This window comes from Grammomys surdaster, unplaced genomic scaffold (assembly GCF_004785775.1).
Source record: "Grammomys surdaster isolate TR1022 unplaced genomic scaffold, NIH_TR_1.0 576, whole genome shotgun sequence".
Lineage (NCBI taxonomy): Eukaryota > Metazoa > Chordata > Mammalia > Rodentia > Muridae > Grammomys > Grammomys surdaster.
In genome coordinates this window covers 222,669-240,649 of record NW_021604995.1, presented here as the reverse complement: position 1 = coordinate 240,649, position 17,981 = coordinate 222,669, and the positions used below count along the sequence as shown (strand labels likewise).

The window sequence follows — 17,981 nt, the reverse complement described above, 5'->3', positions numbered from 1 at the left end:
AGGATAATTGCAAGCTGGAGTATTTCAATAGAAAGTACTAGAAATCCTACCATGTGGGCAGGGACTGCATATGGGTTGGGCTTCTCCAACATCTACATTTGCTTCTGTGTTGCCAGTGGAGGGAGTCCTCCAAGCAAAGGTTCACACCGCAGGCCCAAATACAGGGCTGGGCTGTTCCAGCGGTGTCAGGTGCAGAGTACATAGATAGGACTAAGAACCTGCCTCAGTTTGTAGAGCTGCAGATCCCTGTATCTGTGGTGCAGCTGTAGCATGAGGCAGTTTGGAAACTGTGTAAACACAAGTTTATACTCGTGGGCCTTCTCTTCACAGGAAGGTCAGGCCAGTCACAGGCACCCACTGGGTTCTGATCTAACAGCTGTGAAGCCTTTAGTCCCAAGGCTCTCAGACCAAGAGCTGTAACACAGCCTGCATTGGAGGATTGAGAAATCTCAGTACCTAAGATTACCTGTTCTATACAATGCCAGCTGCCACTGAGGGCTGAGCAATCCAGACATTTAGACCTACAGGAGCTCTAACACTCTAAGGTCAAAGCTGGGAAGATCCAACTTTTCACAAAGGATTATAACACTAGGGGGCGCCCGTCTGCTGCTGGTCTTACACAGGCCTTGAAACTAGATCCAGCACCAAGGGAAACTAATGCTACCAATCTCGGCACAAACGGTCTAATAGCCTACCCCTGAGTCTATCTGGGTAGAGTAGAAACACCGCAATAGGTTGGTGGTTAACACAAAAGTGCCTAGTCCAAGGCTACCCCAGCTTTCTGGTCACAGGTCATCTTCACCCCAACTGACAGTTCCCAAGTTCAAACCTAGGCTGGCTATGAGTCCCAATGAGGACATGACTGTCCTTTTTGTGCAGGCGCAAGTTCCTTCTGCACCTGTGTGTGTCTCTTCATGGTCTCTCCGTGGACACTTAGAGCTACAGTGTCAGACTCTACCCTTATAGGGAAAAGCAGGCAAGAAACATTTAGGAAAGAAAACGATTGAGGGACATATTCCTGAAATTAGCTCTAGATCTTGCAGGGAGAGAGGTAATGGACTCCTCCAGCCTCTTTGAGTTGAGGACATTGGAGTTAAGTCTGAAGCAGACAGAAAATGCCTTAAGCCGACTGGAAAGGGAAACAGCAAGTGGCCAGCAAAAGGCCAGGTGGCGGGACACAGTAGCGAAGTGGAGGCTCTCCCGGCGTAGGCCACCAGAAGTATGTACCGCACTAACAGCCTTAGACTACCATGACTGGTAATAGGCCGGAGTCCCTTCCTGAATTTCAATCTCCCAGCCACTACGGGGTCCAGGAAGCCTTCAGATCAGCAGGGAACTGGATAGCCCTAGTAAAAACGCAGAGCAGAACCGTAGCGAAAGATCCGGAAGTGTGCTGTTTCGCGTCTCCTCCCTAACCCCACGTTTGGGGAGAGAATGGCAGCCCCAGTAAGGGACGGAAGGTCTCCGTCTTAAAGACCAGAGCTGCCGGACTAAACAGGATGTCACATACTCATCGGCTGAGAACCAGAAGCGACATCCTCTTCACCTCCGTCGTTTAGGTGTTGGGACCAGACCAAGAACAGGGGAGGGGGGACAGCGCAAGGCCTCGTGGGAAATTCCTCGTTCTATTCCATCCCTTCCGTAAATTGATTTGGGGAGGAGGAATTAACGGCAACAGAATCAGACACGCCTCTCATCCCCAGTGGGCTGTTAACCTACGTTAACAAGGAGATGGTGACCGCAGAAACGGCCTACCAATCTCCCACCAGGCTCAGGTAAATGTTGAAAGACTACTGGAAAGTACTAAAATGTCCCAGTATCCAGGCTAGTGAAATCCCATCTCTAGATGTGGAGTTCCCTCGGTAACTATATGTGCATCCTGCATAAAGAAGAACCAAAACACTGAGCAGTTTCAGCGCATACCATTAATCCCAGCACTTGGGAAGCAGAGGCAGGCAGATTTCTAAGTTCAAGGCCAGCCTGGTCTACAGAGTGAGTTTCAGGACAGCCAGGGCTATAGAGAGAAACCCTGTCTCAAAACACCACCACCACCACCTCAAAAAAAATAAAGAAAAGAAAAACCAAAGCCCCCAAGGTGGTGTGAAACCTATTCTCCTGGTCTTGGATATAATGACCTGTAGAATGACCTGGTCAAGCCAACTGCCTTTTGTTGATTTTCATAAACCCCCCCCACACACACACACACAATCTATCCTGTATTTTCTACCTTTTTCTGATTTTGTTATTTTGAAACAGGATTTCATATAGCCCAGACTGGTCAAGAATCTTGAGAGCTGGGCCTGAAGAGTTGGCTCAGTGGCTAAAAGCACTGGCTGCTTTTCCAGAGGATATGGGTTTGTTTTGCAACACCCACATGGTGGATCACAACCATCCATAACTCCAGTTAACAGGGATCCATTATAGATGTCTGACCTCTATGGGCACCAAGCAGGCACATGGTATACATACATACATGCAGGCAAAATACACACCCACATAAAATAAAATAAAAATCACACATACACACACAGATTTTGAAAGCTGTAGGACAAAGACTTTCTGGAGAAGCTTCAGTGTGGTAGGCCAGGCTTGCATCTTCTATATCTGTTTCCCCAGTGACACACACTGTCTTCATATTAGTAAAGCACTCATTTTGGAATTCTGACTTCTGTGCTGTAAGAAAACGTGTGTTATTTTATATCACTGTTCTACTTTGTCACGCTGGGAAACAGGAAACTGTTCATGGGGCATTTGGGGGAGAAGCTTTGTCTCCTCCCTCCCCCATTGGATTTCTGAAACAGATGACCCTGTTTATCTTATGCTATCCTCAAACTCACCATCCTCCTGCCACAGCCTCCTAAGCCCTGTGACTAGGTATGCATCACCATGGCAGGCTCCAATCGTTCATGTATGGATTTGTTGTTCTGTTTTATATTTTGCATTTATTTAATTAGTGGAATGTGGGGGCATGCACACTAATATGTCCTGGAGCCCTAGAGCACCTGTGGAGACAGGAGACAACTTGTGGGAGCTGATCCTCTACCTCTACCTTGTGAATCCACGCTATCAAACTCAGGCCATCATGCTTGCTACTAAGTATTTACCTGCTAAGCCAACTTGCCAATAATCCTCTGGAGCAAAGAAGGCCACAAGTCCAGTTGTCCTGGTATTTATGTTTGTGACTCCAACATTTAATGCTCGTCTTACATTTCTAATATTGCCTATTCTCGTTTTTCTAAGTAAAAGCAAGTAAATTTATGTAAGTCTGTGGATCTCAACCTGGGGACACTTCTGGGTTATAGGAAACAGTTGGCCATGTCTAGAGACATTCAAGGCTGTGGTGGAGCAGGGAACACTACTAGTATTTTGTGGATGGACGCCAGAGATACTGCTAAGCATCCTGAAATACACAGGATAGGCCTAGCCATAAATGCAATGTGCTGAGTTAGAAAACCCAGTGAGGAGCTGGGGTCCAGGTGACTTGGTAGAATGCTTGCCTAGCATGCACAAAACCCTAGATCCCATACTCAGGAGGAAGAGGCAGAATAATCAGAAATTTAAGGTCAGCCTCAGCTTCATAGGGAGTTTGAGACCAGACTGGGCTTCATAGGTCTGTCTCAAGAAAACCAAAATATAAATTGATAAGTTATCTCTGTAGACAAAATAAGCCAATTCGTGCAGCATTAAAAAGTATAAAAGCAGGTTTATTGGGGGCAGCTTTCCCGTAGGTTCACCAGTCCGAAGGAATGAGGCCAGGGAAGTCACCATGCAGACAGGGAGACAAAGGAGAGGGAGAAGAAAGAGAGAAATGCAGAGAGACAGACAGACAGACAGAATGTCTGGATTATATAGTGAAGAGCCTCTCGAAGAGAGGAAACCTAGCCCCTGGCTTGGAAAGTTCAGGTTAGAGGGTGAGATGGACCAGCCACACCCTATAACAGGTAGGGACTGAGGGAGGCTAGAACCTGGAGGCCAGGTCCCTCTTTGGTATATTAATAGGCATCTCAGCTGTTTGTCCTGGGTCTGAAATCCAACATAAATAAATATGGGGTAGGATACATATGTATGTTCTTCTTAAGATCCTATCTATTATGCATACAGTGTTCTGCCTACATGTATGCCTGCAGGCCAGAAGAGGGGACACCACATATCATTATAGATGTTCATGAGCCACACCATGTGATTCCTGGGAATTGAAATTTGATCTCTGGAAGAGCAGCCTCTTAGCCTCTGAGCCCCTTGACTGTTCTTCTAAGTGAACTCAAATAGCCCTAACAGGCCAGCAAGATAATTGTTTTACAAGGTTTGCTGCTGAGCCTGACAACCTAAGTTAAATCCCCAAACCTACATACTGGTAGGAGACAATTCAACTTCCCAGTAAGCAGTCCTCTGACCTCCAGACATGCCTCCCTATAAGTGAATAAATAAATTTAATTTTTAAAAAGTATTTATTTATTTTATGTATATGAGTACACCATTGCTCTCTTTAGACACACCAGAAGAGGACATCAGACCCCACTGCAGATGGTTGTGAGCCACTATGTGGTTGCTGAGAACTCAGGACCTCTGGAAGAGCAGTCTATGCTCTTAACCACTGAGCCATCTCTCCAGTCTGTAAATATAATTTCTAAACAGAAAAAAAAACTGCATTTTTAGATTGTATTAAAAAAAAAAAACAGAACATGACTGTTTACCAATACAATGTACATTACAGTCATTCTTGTCTACATATTGAGCTGAAAGCCAAGCTGGGCTGTGAGACTCTGTTTCATGAAAACATCAACATAAAATAAATTGGGTCACTTGCCAACAGTTGCAGTTAGCTGGAACATACATATAGACATTCGATATAATCCTTCAGTCTATACAGGCATCATCCTGTGGGGAAGTCTGTGGCTGTGGCTCTGAGGTAGTGTTTATCCAACATGCAAAAGGATCAGAACCCAAAACAAAAACGAACAAACAAATGACACCAGGCACGATCCTGGAGGAACAGCTCCTCTTCCTAGGCTCCTGGGCCCAATTGGGAGAGCAAGGGTCCAACAAAATGAATACACAGATGACTGAGGTAATCACGTATGCTTCCAAAATGGAGGTTCTGAGTCAGCCACTGGGGTCTGCTATGAAACAGAATCAATCTCCCACAGCAGTCTGACAAAGAGTGCCCCATCCCTTTAAAGCTGGGGCAGAGTAAACTGAGAGGAAACCAGAGTAGTAGGGCCTTGCAGTCTAATCCTGAAGCTCTAGAGTTCAGAAACCCCTCGATTTGAGCACTCATGGCTCCTGCAGGCTGCAAGTGGTGGTGGTGATGAAGACAGAACTCAGGGTCTTGTGCATGCTAGGGCAAGGGCTCTAACACCGAGCCACATCTCAGCCTCTCACTGGTAGATTCTAAGCAGGTGTTCCAGCACTGAGATTCATCCCCAGCCAATTCTGTTCTTCACCCCAGTGTTCCAGTTGTGGGGGGGACTCGATCCCATTTGTCATTACCACCCCAGCAACATCATCCCTCCAGCCCTTCCCCGGTTTCACTGAGCCACCCTGATAACACATGGTCCTAATTTACAGTTATGTGAAGTGTCTTGAAGAGGCTTGAAAGCAAGTCTCCCAGTCACTGCACCTGTCTCTGTTGTGTGAACTGTTTCTGGGGAGAGGTGAGAAACATCAACTCACTTTAGATAGGGCCCTAACAACAAAATAGAAAGCCTGATAAAGCCATGCGTTTAACTGGAGCATCAGCAAATTATGGGTGGCTACCTTACTGAAGCTAATCTCTCTCTCTTACCGAGCAACCTATTAACTGTCCATAAATCCTCAGGGAAGAGAGTGGCCTCATAAAGGCCCTCTCCTTTCCTTGGCAGAAAGGGTCTCCTGGTAATCATCGTTGCTGACAGTTTGAGGGCAATAGCCATGTCCTGCCCAGAGGACAGAATTCCATGATATTCTGCTTTGAAGTCCTTTTCCTGTAACAAGTATGCCTCCCACACACGGGGGGCCAGGCTTGGTTGGGCATACAGTTTGGTTATAGCAGCAATAAAAGGCCCAGAGCATCAGGAATAGTCAGCTTGTCTGCCATGGAATCTACAGAGGGAGAGAAAAGATTGTCCTGCAGGAGCTAGGGTAGCGCAGAGATGTCTACCATTGGTTCAGTCTGTTTTTTCATTTATTTTTAATTACATTCACTAATCTCGTGTGTGGGTGTGGGTGTGTCCTAAGCCATCTCACTAACCCCATTTTGTTTAAACAAGGTGCATCTTTAAGGTGTATTTATTGGGGCAGGGATGCACATTCAACAACATACATGGGATCAAAGGACAACTTTTAAGTCGCCGACTCCTGGCACCTTCTTTTTTTTTCTAATTATTTATTTACTTTATGTATGTGAGTACACTGTAGCTGTCTTCATCAGTTCCCATTACAGATGGTTGTGAGCCACCATGTGGTTGCTGGGAATTGAACTCAAGACCTCTGGAAGAGCAGTCAGTGCTCTTAACCGCTGAGCCATCTCTCCAGCCCCCTTGCGCCTTCATTTGAGGTGGGCTTTCCTGTGCCTGTAGCTGCAATGCCAATGCTCCTGTTTCCTCTTCCTTTCTCATTACAACAGGTAACAACACAACTGTACAATATACAGAACTGACTTGGAAGAGGTTGAGGAGCAGAATGAGTTCTTCCCTAGGTCATGCCAGGTCCATAGAAAAGGACCAAATTCAGGTACCCGCAGAGCTGTAGGAGACATGATGCTGGGGGAAGGATAGGCCAGGTAAGATAAGAGACGTCATGCTCTAGAGACAGCCACCTTAACTCTCAGTCCTTTTACTGTGTGATTCTGTTACCCCATCTCTCTGGTCTGTCATGGCTATGTAAAATGGGACGTCTGTGTCATAAGGATGTCCTGAAGAGCAAATGTCCTGATTCCTAGACTCCTAATATCTACATAGAGTCCGCAAGAGGTTTATCATCGCTTGAGTCTAACTAGGAAGGGGCCAATGAATGAGGGGGCCTGGCAATCCAGACTGGAGTCATGAGGCTGTCAGGAGTCTCTCCAAGGTAAGATGGAGGCAACGGCCAACGAGAGCAGAGGTGGGTTTCTAAGGCATTTTAGTTTCCTGTGGCTGATGGCTTAAAACAACAGCAATTTATTCCTTTGTAAGTCCCAAGTTCAAAGATCGGGTCCCATGCCCTGTGGAGGCTGTAGCAAAGGATGTTTTCATATCAATTCCAACTTTTGGTGGTGTTACGTGTGATGGCACACCCTTTTAATTCTAGCACTCCAAGAGAGATAGAGGCAGGAGAATCTCAGTGATTTGGCAGCTAGCCTGGTTTTCATAGTGAGCCTCAGGACAGCCAGGGCTACATAGAGACCAAAAAAAATCAAGAACAACAAAAAGAACCCTAAACTGACGTCTCATGGCTCCAGGTATTTCTTGGCTTGTGGCTACATCCATCGAATCTCTCCATCTGCAGCCACATGACCTCTCTACCGTCCACTCCCCCCCCCCCGCCCCAATTACTACAGTCTTTCCAAGAGGAAGATGTATGCAATATCTACCTATTCTTCTAAGGTTCCAATGCAAACCAAGGCACATTCCACCAAAGCCCACGGTAGGCAACCAGTATGAGTTTATTGGATTTCCTTACAAGGATTCTCCCACAACAGGCCCCATCTGAAAAGTTTTTATCCAGTAGAATGGAGTGTTTACCCATAGCCATAGCTGCCCAGATAGAGCCTTCCTCCCCCACTCTTCCTGGCCTATATACTCCAGCCCCTCGAGGACCACATGCAATTAAGGCAGAGTTACATACAACTATATACCTAATTGAGAGTCCTATGATTCTTCCCACCCTCCCGTGATGGAGGGTAAACAGTTAAGTGTGGATTGTATAATCCTGCATGAGGGCTCAGCTAAAGCCCCCCAAAATAGTGGTTTCTTGGCTCTGAGAATGGCCAAACACAATACCTCTGGTGGTGCTGGGAATCTAACAGCTTCTTACATGGTAGGCAAAGGTGCTGTCTCTTTACAAAAACTGTTATATAACTTAAGGGCCATCTCAATAATCTAGGATAATTTTATCATGAGATCCTTACATCTGCAACTATCCTAGTCCAAAAAGCTCACAGTCTTAACATTAGAACAGGAACAGACCTTTCTGAAGGGATAGGAGCACCCACCTAGACAGAAAATGATAGCCAGGTCAGAGTGAATGATGATTATGGATCTGTCATGGATGGAAGGCCAAGTTTGGAACTCAGCAGGCCTGAACTGGTCTCTACCAGGTGGCTGGACTTATCCAATACCCCACACATTCTAAACTAGATGAAAATCAGGTAAATGATTTACACGAACGGGCAAGGATCATCAGCAAGGCCCATGAAAGGCCATCATGAGACAGGAAGTTGTAGGAATGCAAGATTGTAGCCCTGGCAACAGAGTAGCTAACCAACAATACCCTGATGTCTTCCACTGATAAGCCCCCAGGCCTTAGAACAAATGACTCCAAGATGTAAGTACAATTCAGGTCATAAAACACAGCACATAGACACTACCAACTGCAAAAACAAAGACCCAGCCTATCAAAATCCATAGTTGTGGGAAAGTCTATAAATGTACTAACCTTACTTTTTGGCTTTTGTAGTTTAGTTCCACTTCTGGCTAACTGTTCTTGTTAAATAAAGTATATCACCCCAGCATATGGCTTTTGTGCTTAAAAAGCTCACCCTGAAAAAGGCTTACGGCTATCCAGGGATCCCAAACACCCAGTACAGTCCCCATCTGGCTAATACAGACTTTCTATTGGCTTAAATACATGTCCATCAAGGTATTCTTCTCTGACAGATGCCCCACAACAGTGGGGAGCCCAGGCTGGAGCTAAACATCATGCTTTTAAAGATGAAACAACCTAAGCAGGACCTACAAGGTCTCTCCATTTAGCATGAAGAAAGTAACACCAGAAGCTCAAGACCTATGGAAGTGACACTCTAGCTCTTTCCAAGAATTCATAAGGGTGGGGTCTGGAGAGATGGCTCAGCAGTCATTTTTAAAAAGTTTCCATCCCTAGTACCCACCTCAGGAGGTTTATAACCAGTTGTAACTCCAGCTCCAGAGGAGCCATCACATTTTTCTGGCCTCCTTAGACCCCATGTAAGTAAAGCATGCATGCTTTACTTACAGGGAAAAAAAAATTTTTAAAGAATTTTAGGGGTGCTGATTGTAATGATGCATCCCTTTAATCCCAATCCTAGAGAGCCAGAGACAGGCAGATCAATGAGTTCAAGGCCAGCCTGGTTTAAAGACTAATTTGAAAGCTAGCCATGACTACATAACGGGGCTGTCTCAAAATATTAGTAATAATGCTATTGGCTTTGCCCTGGCTGTCCTGGAACTCACTCTGTAGACCAGGCTAGCCTCGAACTCTCAAACTCAGAAATCTGCCTGCCTCTGCCTCCCAAGTGCTGGGATTAAAGGTGTGTGCCACCACCGCCCGGCTGTGATAGAATCTTATGTAGACCAAACTGGCCTTAAACTCACTGTGTAGTGGAAGGTGGCCCTGAACTTCTGGTCCTCCTGCTTCCAGCTCTCAAATGCTGGCATGGCAGGTGTGCACAACCATATCTGGCTTAAGCAAACTTAATTTTATCTGTGCAAATCAATTTCTGCAGTATTTCTCTTAACCCATGGCCCACATTCAGGTGCCCCTCACCTGCCTCTGTCATCTAATACGTAATGCTCACGAAATCTATAAAAACATCCATTATCAACCACTGTGGTGCAGTGACAGCTTTCAAAGATAAGTAGGGTGACATCCCCAACAACAACGATAAAATTAATTTGGTGAGATTCCTGACATCCCAGTTTTCCCTCCCTCCACACACACAAGGTATGAACTGAGACACAGAGAAGAAAACCTTGTCCCACCAGACTCCCTGAGAAGGTTCTGGAAGCTAACTCCTCCCTCCCAGTCCTGAACTGTTCACAGCAGACTCTGTTAGGAGTAGCTGGGGAAGAAGATAAAGGCCTGTGTGGGGTGAGAAACTCTTTTTTCTTTTCCCTTTTCTTTTCCTCTTCTCTCCTCTCCCTTTTCTCCTTTTGTTCTGTAAGAGAAACACTTCTGAGCCAATAGGTGATGGCCCACACCTTTCATCCCAGCAGTCAGGAAGGGCAGAGGCAGGTGAATCCCTGAGTTCGAGGCCAGCCTAGTCTAAAGAGCCAGTTCCAGGACAGCCAGTGCTACACGGAGAAACCCTGTCTCCAAACCAAACAACCAAAGAAAACCACCCCTGGGGGTAAACCTGCTGGCAACGTCTCTCCGTTATTAGTACTAAATCACTGGGAGCTCAGATAAATGTGTCACCCGAGAAATCCCCGAGCTGCCGATCCCGTCCGCCCTCCAGTACTCCCCTCTATGTATTTCTCCCCGGAGAGGGTCACAAGGTTGGCGGTCGGAGTCTAGTGTCCGGGATTGGACCTGAGAAAAAAGCCCAGACAACAGTGGCCAGAGCGATAAAAAAGGAAGTGATCCCATACCGGAAGCCTGGGACCCGCCGAGCACGGCTAGCGGGAGGGCAGAGGGTGGGGCCCGTGCTTGTGAACCCGGATCGCACAGGATCCGACTCCACTATTTTGGTGAGAAATAATGAGCCGAGCTGGTTGCCCTAGCTAAGAATCCACTGTCCATGGCCCCTCGGTTTTACAGCCTAATAACCGTGAGCACGGACTGGACGTCAGCACTATTTAGAAATGGCGGTGTCGGTTTCACGAACGTTTCTGCGCATGTGCGCCGACTCACAAGCTCGGCAAGTACAGCAGACGTCCGCCAGAAAACGGGTGTGGCGCTGTTTCTAAAAGTGCGCATGCTCTACACAGCTCCACTAGCACCGCCCATCCTAGCGCTTGGTTGGTTGGTGAGCACGCCGTTTTCATCTGCGCGTGCGTCCCGACCTCTGACCCGGAAGTTTTCACTTTACTTAAAAGCGCTGACCCGCTGCGCGCGGCCTCTTCCTGTCTGTGTCAGGACGGCGCGTGGTCCACGCCGAGCGACTAAGAAGCCCGGTCTGCGCCCTCAGGTGAGGCTGCGGAGGGGCACGGAGTTCAGCAGAGGTGCCGTGAGTGTTCTAAAGCACATCTGAGGGTCCGGAGGCGGAACCCAAAGCCTGGGTCTTACCGTTTGGACCTCACCTCTTCTCTCCGGGAAAAAGTGCCTAGGGAAACGCGCGGGCCGAGTTACTCCTCGCCTCCCGTTTGCTCGGTTTTGACTTCATACTTTGCACACTCGGGACTCCAGGGAAATCACTTGGGTTATATACGACAAACATAAATATAGGTTCGCTTAGTACTGTGACAACTCAGTACTCGTTTCCTGTTCGGTAACAGTCCCTTGTTTCTAGAGTCAGCCTGGGACGGAAACATTTTTTTTCAATGTCCTTCTGTATTCATACTCTAGTCCTTATCATCATATTTTACTGATGCAACGTTGAAAACAGTTTGTTGGGTTTTCCCAGGGTGGAAGCTTTATACGTGCACAATGGGAGTCTGATACGAGCTAGATGCTGGTGGGTATCTATATGGTTTCATGAACCATCATACCGTGGTCCATGTACAAACTGTTTAGCTTGGTGACTGCTGGGTTACTTTGGAATCCTGAGAAGAGAGCAGATGCTGCCTACGACTGAGTGGTTTTCCTGGGTTTGGAGAGGTGTTCAAAGCTTTCTGGGTCACCCCTTAACTTCCCAGTTCGCCACAAAGTGGGAGTTAGTCTCAAGAGTTTGGGGTGAGTGTGACTGCTTCAGCATGGCTGGGCACTAACGGTTTCTTCTTGCCATTATCCTGTCCCCAGAATGACTGAGTGGGAAACAGCCACACCAGCGGTGGCAGAGACCCCAGACATCAAGCTCTTTGGGAAATGGAGCACTGATGATGTGCAGATCAACGACATTTCCCTACAGGTAAAAGGAACTTAATGGTTCTTCTCTGTGATGATTTTTGATTGAGACCAGGTGTGAACCCTTCCAGTTAAGGGCACAAAAACAACCAGTGGATGTTTAAGACAGGTAGAAGAGCAATATTTGGACAACCACACTGATGCATTATTACAAACTGGCACTAAAAGATGTTATGCTGCCCCGGCCCCCCCCCCCCCCCCCCCGTCTTTCTAATCCTGTGTCTCTCAAAACAAGGTCACGCAGGGTCTTGCTGTGTAGCCCTGGCTGCCTGCTTGGCGCTCAGAGATCTTGCCTCTGTCTCCCATGTGCTGGACTTAAAGGCATGTGCCACTACACCCGGCTTGGTATCCTTTTTCATTTGTATATTCAGTTAGTGGGTATCAGTTGAAAAGATGGCTTTAGCCAACTGAACAGTGTTGGCAGCCTTCTCAAAAGTCAGTTGGTAAGCTGTTACTATCAGCCTACAGCAAGAGGAATTTGAGTGTGAGACCAGTTGGAGCTATATGAGATGTTCCCTGCTGCCCTCCCCTGCAGAATGTCAGTTGGCTATGGGTGTTATTTTATGGCTAAATTAGTATGGGAACTATTTGCTTTTGTCCTCATATCCCCCTTTGAGGCAATCTCTTATAGCTGAGGATGGCCTGAAACCCTGTCTAGTTGGGAAAGCTAATCATCTGCATTCTGTCCCGAGTGCTTGGATTGAAGGTGTATATGCCCAGTAGGTCTGTTGTCTCTAAAGATACCACAGAATGGGCCTGTAAGGTGGCACTGCCTATAAACTAAGCCTGACAATGTAAGTTTAGCCCTTGGAATCCACGGGTAGAGCAGAACTGATGGCTACAAGTTGTCCCCTGACTTGTATGCATGCACAAAATAGAGGGGGAAAGGAAACAAAGGGACCCAGGCATTAATCTAAAGGACTTTGAGTCCGGTCTTTATTTTTGTGTGTTTATTTGGGGAGGTCTGCAATCATTTTTGTCATGTTAGGGATTGAAGCTGGGGCTTTTCACATACTAGGCCAACACAGGCTGCTACTGAGACGCAGTGTGTACACACATATACAACAGATAGGATAGTAGATGTGGGTTTGTCTCGTAGGTAGTCCAAAATAATCTGCCAAGTGTCCTTAAAGTACAAGGGACAGCTCTCCCCTCTGAGGAGTCCACGGTGTCCATAGCATCTTGAATCAGTGGTACATCCCTTTAAGTCCGGGGGAGGGGGAGCTGCAGGACCAGACTATTCAGACTACTACATTGTGAATTCCAGGGCTACACGGGATACTGTCTCAATTATTTTTTTAAATAAAATGTCCATAGTAACATTTTTGAATAATGTAGTTATTTTTATGTGCATTCTGTCTGTTAGGTTGTCAGATCTGCTGAAGTTACAGACAGTTGTGAGTTGCCATGTGGGTGCTTGGAATTGAAACTGGGTTCTTTTGGAAGAGCAGCCAAACTCTGAGGCATCTCCCCAGCCCCTATAATGCTATTCTCTGTGTCCCCCAAACCCCAGACAGGCTGTTCTGTGTAGAATAGCCTGACACTAGCAGAAGTGCGCCTGCTTCTGCCTCCCAGGTGCTGGGATTAAAGATGTGTGCCATTACTATCTGACTGAAAGTGCAATTACTTAATACTTGTAAAAACTGAATTCAAATCCCTTGTTTGCATGTTACAGTAAGGGTTCTCTCTCCCCTTCCCCCTGAGGCAAGGCCTCACTGTGTACCCCTAGCTGTCCTGAAATTCACTATAGACCAAGCTGATCTTGAACTGCCAGAGATCATTTTGTCTCCCAAGTGTTGGGATACAGAGGTATACACCCAGCAGGGCAGCATTCTTCCTTTTTATATATCTGAATCTGACTTAACCTGTCATTGGTTTGGTTTTCTTTTCTTTCTTCTTTTTTTTTTTTTTTTAAAGATTTTTTGTTGTTGTTTTTGTTTTTCGAGACAGGGTTTCTCTGTAACACTGGCTATCCTGGAACTCACTCTGTATGTAGACCAGGCTGGCCTCGAACTCAGAAATCCACATGCCTCTGCCTCCCAAGTGCTGGGATTAAAGGTGTGCTCCACCACCGCCCGGCTAAAGATTTATTTTTTATTTATATTAGTGCACCTGCTATTTTCAGACACACTAGAAAAGTGTATAAGTACATTGTAGATGGTTGTGAGCCACCATGTGGTTGCTGGGAATTGAACTCAGGACCTCTAGCAGAGAGGTCACTGCTCTTAACTGCTGAGCCATCTCTCCAGCCCTGGCTTTATTTTCTTAAAGCTCATGTTCACAACCTGCTGGGGACATGCCATGGCTTGAGCTAGTTCTCAGTATCCTCTAATGTGAGGCTGGTCCCACTACTGACTGCTCCTCTCTTTACCACCCAGGATTACATTGCTGTGAAGGAGAAGTATGCCAAGTACCTACCCCACAGTGCTGGACGGTATGCTGCCAAGCGCTTCCGCAAAGCGCAGTGTCCCATCGTGGAGCGCCTTACTAACTCCATGATGATGCATGGTCGGAACAACGGCAAGAAGCTCATGACTGTACGAATTGTCAAGCATGCCTTTGAGATCATCCACCTGCTCACTGGTGAGGTAAGGTTTTGTCCGTGGTTCATACCAAAGCTTCATGGTATACATGCCAGATTCATCACCTATGACACTGTCACCTTGTTTAGAGTTGAGGAGGTTTAGGGTGGATATCAGGCTCACACCCCCCCTTTTCTCTCAGAACCCTCTGCAGGTCCTGGTGAATGCTATCATCAACAGTGGCCCTCGAGAAGACTCAACACGCATTGGGCGGGCCGGGACAGTGAGGCGGCAGGCTGTGGATGTATCCCCACTGCGCCGAGTGAATCAGGTGGGTCAGAGGCTTGTGAAGGGGTGTGGCAGGAGCCATCAGCATGAGTGGGTGGGGTCCTGTCTTGCATGATTTACCAGGAACCTCACTTCCTCCAGGAACGCTTCCTGGATTTCCACTCTGTATGGAGCAGGTGGTCGTCCAGCCTTCCCGGTCTGGTTCATCTCATCCCTAGTGTGTATTTTACAGCAGGCCTTGTTTTGTTTCTTCATCCATGGATGAGTGTAGTGCATGGTGACACACACACCTACCTGTAGTTTTAGCGACTTGAAAGGCATGGATTGCTTGATGCCTGAGTACCATGGGGACATCAAGGGTTCCAGTCAAGAGCATCACATATTTTGCTGGCAGTTCTTAAGTCTTTTTGTTAGTTGGCCCATGTTTTCTCAGCCTTCTGATCCAGCTATATGATAAGGTATCAACTCCCACATGTAGTGAGTGAGTGGCTGGTATTTGTTAAGATGGGTCCCAGGTCACTGGCAGGAGGGACCCTTTGAGGCCAGAGCCCTGCCTGTTTTGTCTAGGCCATCTGGCTGCTGTGCACCGGGGCTCGTGAGGCTGCTTTCCGGAACATCAAGACCATCGCCGAGTGCCTTGCAGATGAGCTCATTAATGCTGCCAAGGTGGGTCAGGGCATACCACTCGGGTTGGGCATCTGGGGGCTTGTCCAGCACTCAGAGCTAATCACCTGTCCTTGCAGGGCTCCTCCAACTCCTATGCCATCAAGAAGAAAGATGAATTGGAGCGTGTGGCCAAGTCTAACCGCTGATTTCCCAGCTGCTGCCTAATAAACTGTGTGTCCTTTGGGACAGTTCCACCTTCCTGTGTGTTTGTCTAATCATTTAGGGCATAGGGTACCTCCCTTGGTACAGGGGATGCTCACCTTCCTGGCATAGTGTTCACCGGTGGGAATTGTATTTTCATGACAAGTACCTGCAGAATTATAGCACCTCAGGACTAGTGCTAGTCAGAGGGTGTAAGCCCGGTGCCCAGGAAAGGAGCAAGTATTGGGGATGAAGGCCTTGTGTTAGGTCTGGTCTAGGTAGATCCAGTTTGTTCCCTCCTAGTGTGGTTAGTGCCCCCATGGAGACCAGTACTGGAAGTTCTGAAGAATGGTCAGTCTTGTACCATTAGCAGCCAGCCCCTACCCCAATGACTGGTATAGATCAGACTTAGTGGGAGGGGCCTGGGGGCGGGGCAAGTTGTCATACGGGTTTTACAGGTATGTGGGAACCTGGAGGGTTGGCCCAAGGTCAGGTGCACTCCTTCAGGGAGAGGCACATAGCTACCTAGTGGCAGGCAAGCCAGAAATTGGGGTCAGAACAGAAGAGACACTTGGATCCCACACAAGGAAAGGTGTCTACAGGTGGGTGTCTTGCAAAGCAGCCAGAGTCGGTCATTTGTGGAGTTACCTCTCTTAACCTGAATTTATTACTTTTCTTCTTTGCTATTGGGGACCTTTTACACTGGCTTGGGAGTCCTGTGGTCCAGGTGATGGATTATAGCGAGTGTTCCCTGGGGTCTTGGTACTACTCTACAGGGCCATTCTTACTCAGTTTGGAGTTGATGTTCTTGGATCTCCTCAAAGATGTATTCTCAACATCTTTGAAGCTGCTTCAGTCTTGCCTAGTTTCTCTCTAGACCTTTGGCGACAATAGGTCCAAAACAAGGACTCCCCGCCTTCACTTTTTTACTTCCTTGGACCTACCCTACTCCTCTCTAAAACCTTGTAAATCTGTCAACAACCCCCAGGTTCCTACCTGAGCTCTTCTCTCCATAGGTCCAATCTGAATGCCGTGTCCTCGGCTGCCCTGGCTCCGCCGCCACCGAACTTCCCAGGGCTCTGGCCCCGGTTCCCCAAGTACCCTCTCTGTACCCAACACCCCTAGCAGAGGCGAAGACGAGGATGCAGAAGAGGAGGAGGGCGATGGCACCCCTGGCTCAGGCCCCATTCTGCCCCCCGCATCCCCCATGGAATGTCTGATCTGCGTGTCACCCTTTGACGGCATTTTCAAGTTGCCTAAACGCCTAGACTGCGGCCACGTATTCTGTCTCGAGTGCCTGGCACGCCTGTCGCTGGCTACTGCGGGTGGCGGCGATGCAGTGGCTTGCCCCATGTGCCGCGCGCCCACACGCTTGGCCCCGCGCCGGGGGCTGCCCGCTCTGCCCACGCAGCCCAGTCTGCTGCCTCGCGATGCGCGCGCGCCACTGCCACGCCAGGGTTCTGTGCGCTTTGACCGACGCCGGGGGCTCCTGTACCTGCGACCACCACCTCCGTCTCCTGGGCCACGCAAGAGCCGCACAGTGCGCGCCCCGCCGCCTCCACCCCCGCTGCGCCTCGGCCGCCCGCTGTCACGTCGCCTATCCCTGAGCAGTCCAGCATGGGCCTTCAACGCAGCGGTGGCGCTGGCTGTGCTGGTGGCCGCGGGTCTCGTGGTCTCTGGTGTTTACATCTTCTTTCTCATTCCTCATGTCACCAACTCCGGTGCGCGACCTCAGATTGTGGCACTGGCCCCTGAAAATGGCTTCTGGGTTTCACCGCGGCCCACGCCAGTGGCACCCTGGACCCATGCCTGGACACGACGCCCCACAAAGCCTGATTTCGACCTGGACGATACCCTGCCAGAGGCTACCAAGGACATGCCCGAGCTTGAGGAGGCTACCAAGGACCCGGTAGAGACACAGGAGATCCCGGATTTACCACCGGATCAAACACCAAAGGCAGAGACTGAACTTAGCTGGAACCCGAAGGCTCGGGCTGATGGGAAGAGGATGCAATTGCAAAAATAAATGCCTCCACGCTGCAGGCATAGTCTCCTGACCTGGGGACTTCTTGGAAGGCAATAAGAAAATGCGTACTAAAGTGCCCATTTCTCTGAAACGAGGAACGGAAAGACACGTGCTGTCTCAAACCACAGTAATTATTCTACAGGAATCCTCTCATAACATCTGTAATTCCTTTGACCATCCAGCTGAAGGTACTCTTGGCTGTGACCTTAATGAACGGCATACCTTTGTAGGTCTAGATGGGGTGCCCCTGATGTTCATCTCTGTGGAAGTCCAGGCGGCCTCTCTCCCAGTGTCATCTACACAGAACTGTGTCAGGGCACTTTAGCCTTGATCTTGATGCAATGCTGTTAGGAACGCTTCAAGTTATACCAGCACAGCCCCCTGCTGGAGACACTCCTGGC

General features: G+C 48.2%; 2 protein-coding genes across 2 annotated transcripts; both read left to right on the top strand.

Moving 5' to 3' along the window:
* Window positions 1–10,965: 10,965 nt before the first annotated feature.
* Rps5 (ribosomal protein S5) lies at window positions 10,966–15,609 on the top strand. Its single transcript, XM_028781889.1, has 6 exons — window positions 10,966–11,062; window positions 11,833–11,941; window positions 14,316–14,525; window positions 14,662–14,790; window positions 15,315–15,413; window positions 15,491–15,609. The coding sequence occupies exons 2-6, from the start codon at window positions 11,834–11,836 to the stop codon at window positions 15,557–15,559; spliced, it is 615 nt and encodes a 204-aa protein (XP_028637722.1). The 5' UTR covers window positions 10,966–11,062; window position 11,833; the 3' UTR covers window positions 15,560–15,609.
* Window positions 15,610–16,581: 972 nt separating this feature from the next.
* On the top strand, window positions 16,582–17,580 carry Rnf225 (ring finger protein 225). The gene has a single exon (XM_028781886.1). It carries the CDS (start codon window positions 16,582–16,584, stop codon window positions 17,578–17,580), a length of 999 nt encoding a protein of 332 aa, XP_028637719.1.
* The last annotated feature ends 401 nt before the right edge of the window (window positions 17,581–17,981 follow it).

What these genes read in the sequence shown, in the direction of transcription:
- Rps5 (XM_028781889.1), top strand. Translation starts at nt 11,834, where the DNA reads ATGACTGAGTGGGAAACAGCCACACCAGCGGTGGCAGAGACCCCAGAC. An exon ending in CACTGCGCCGAGTGAATCAG is followed by an intron (nt 14,791 to 15,314) that starts GTGGGTCAGAGG and finishes TGTTTTGTCTAG; the next exon opens with GCCATCTGGCTGCTGTGCAC. An exon ending in AGCTCATTAATGCTGCCAAG is followed by an intron (nt 15,414 to 15,490) that starts GTGGGTCAGGGC and finishes CTGTCCTTGCAG; the next exon opens with GGCTCCTCCAACTCCTATGC.
- Rnf225 (XM_028781886.1), top strand. Translation starts at nt 16,582, where the DNA reads ATGCCGTGTCCTCGGCTGCCCTGGCTCCGCCGCCACCGAACTTCCCAG.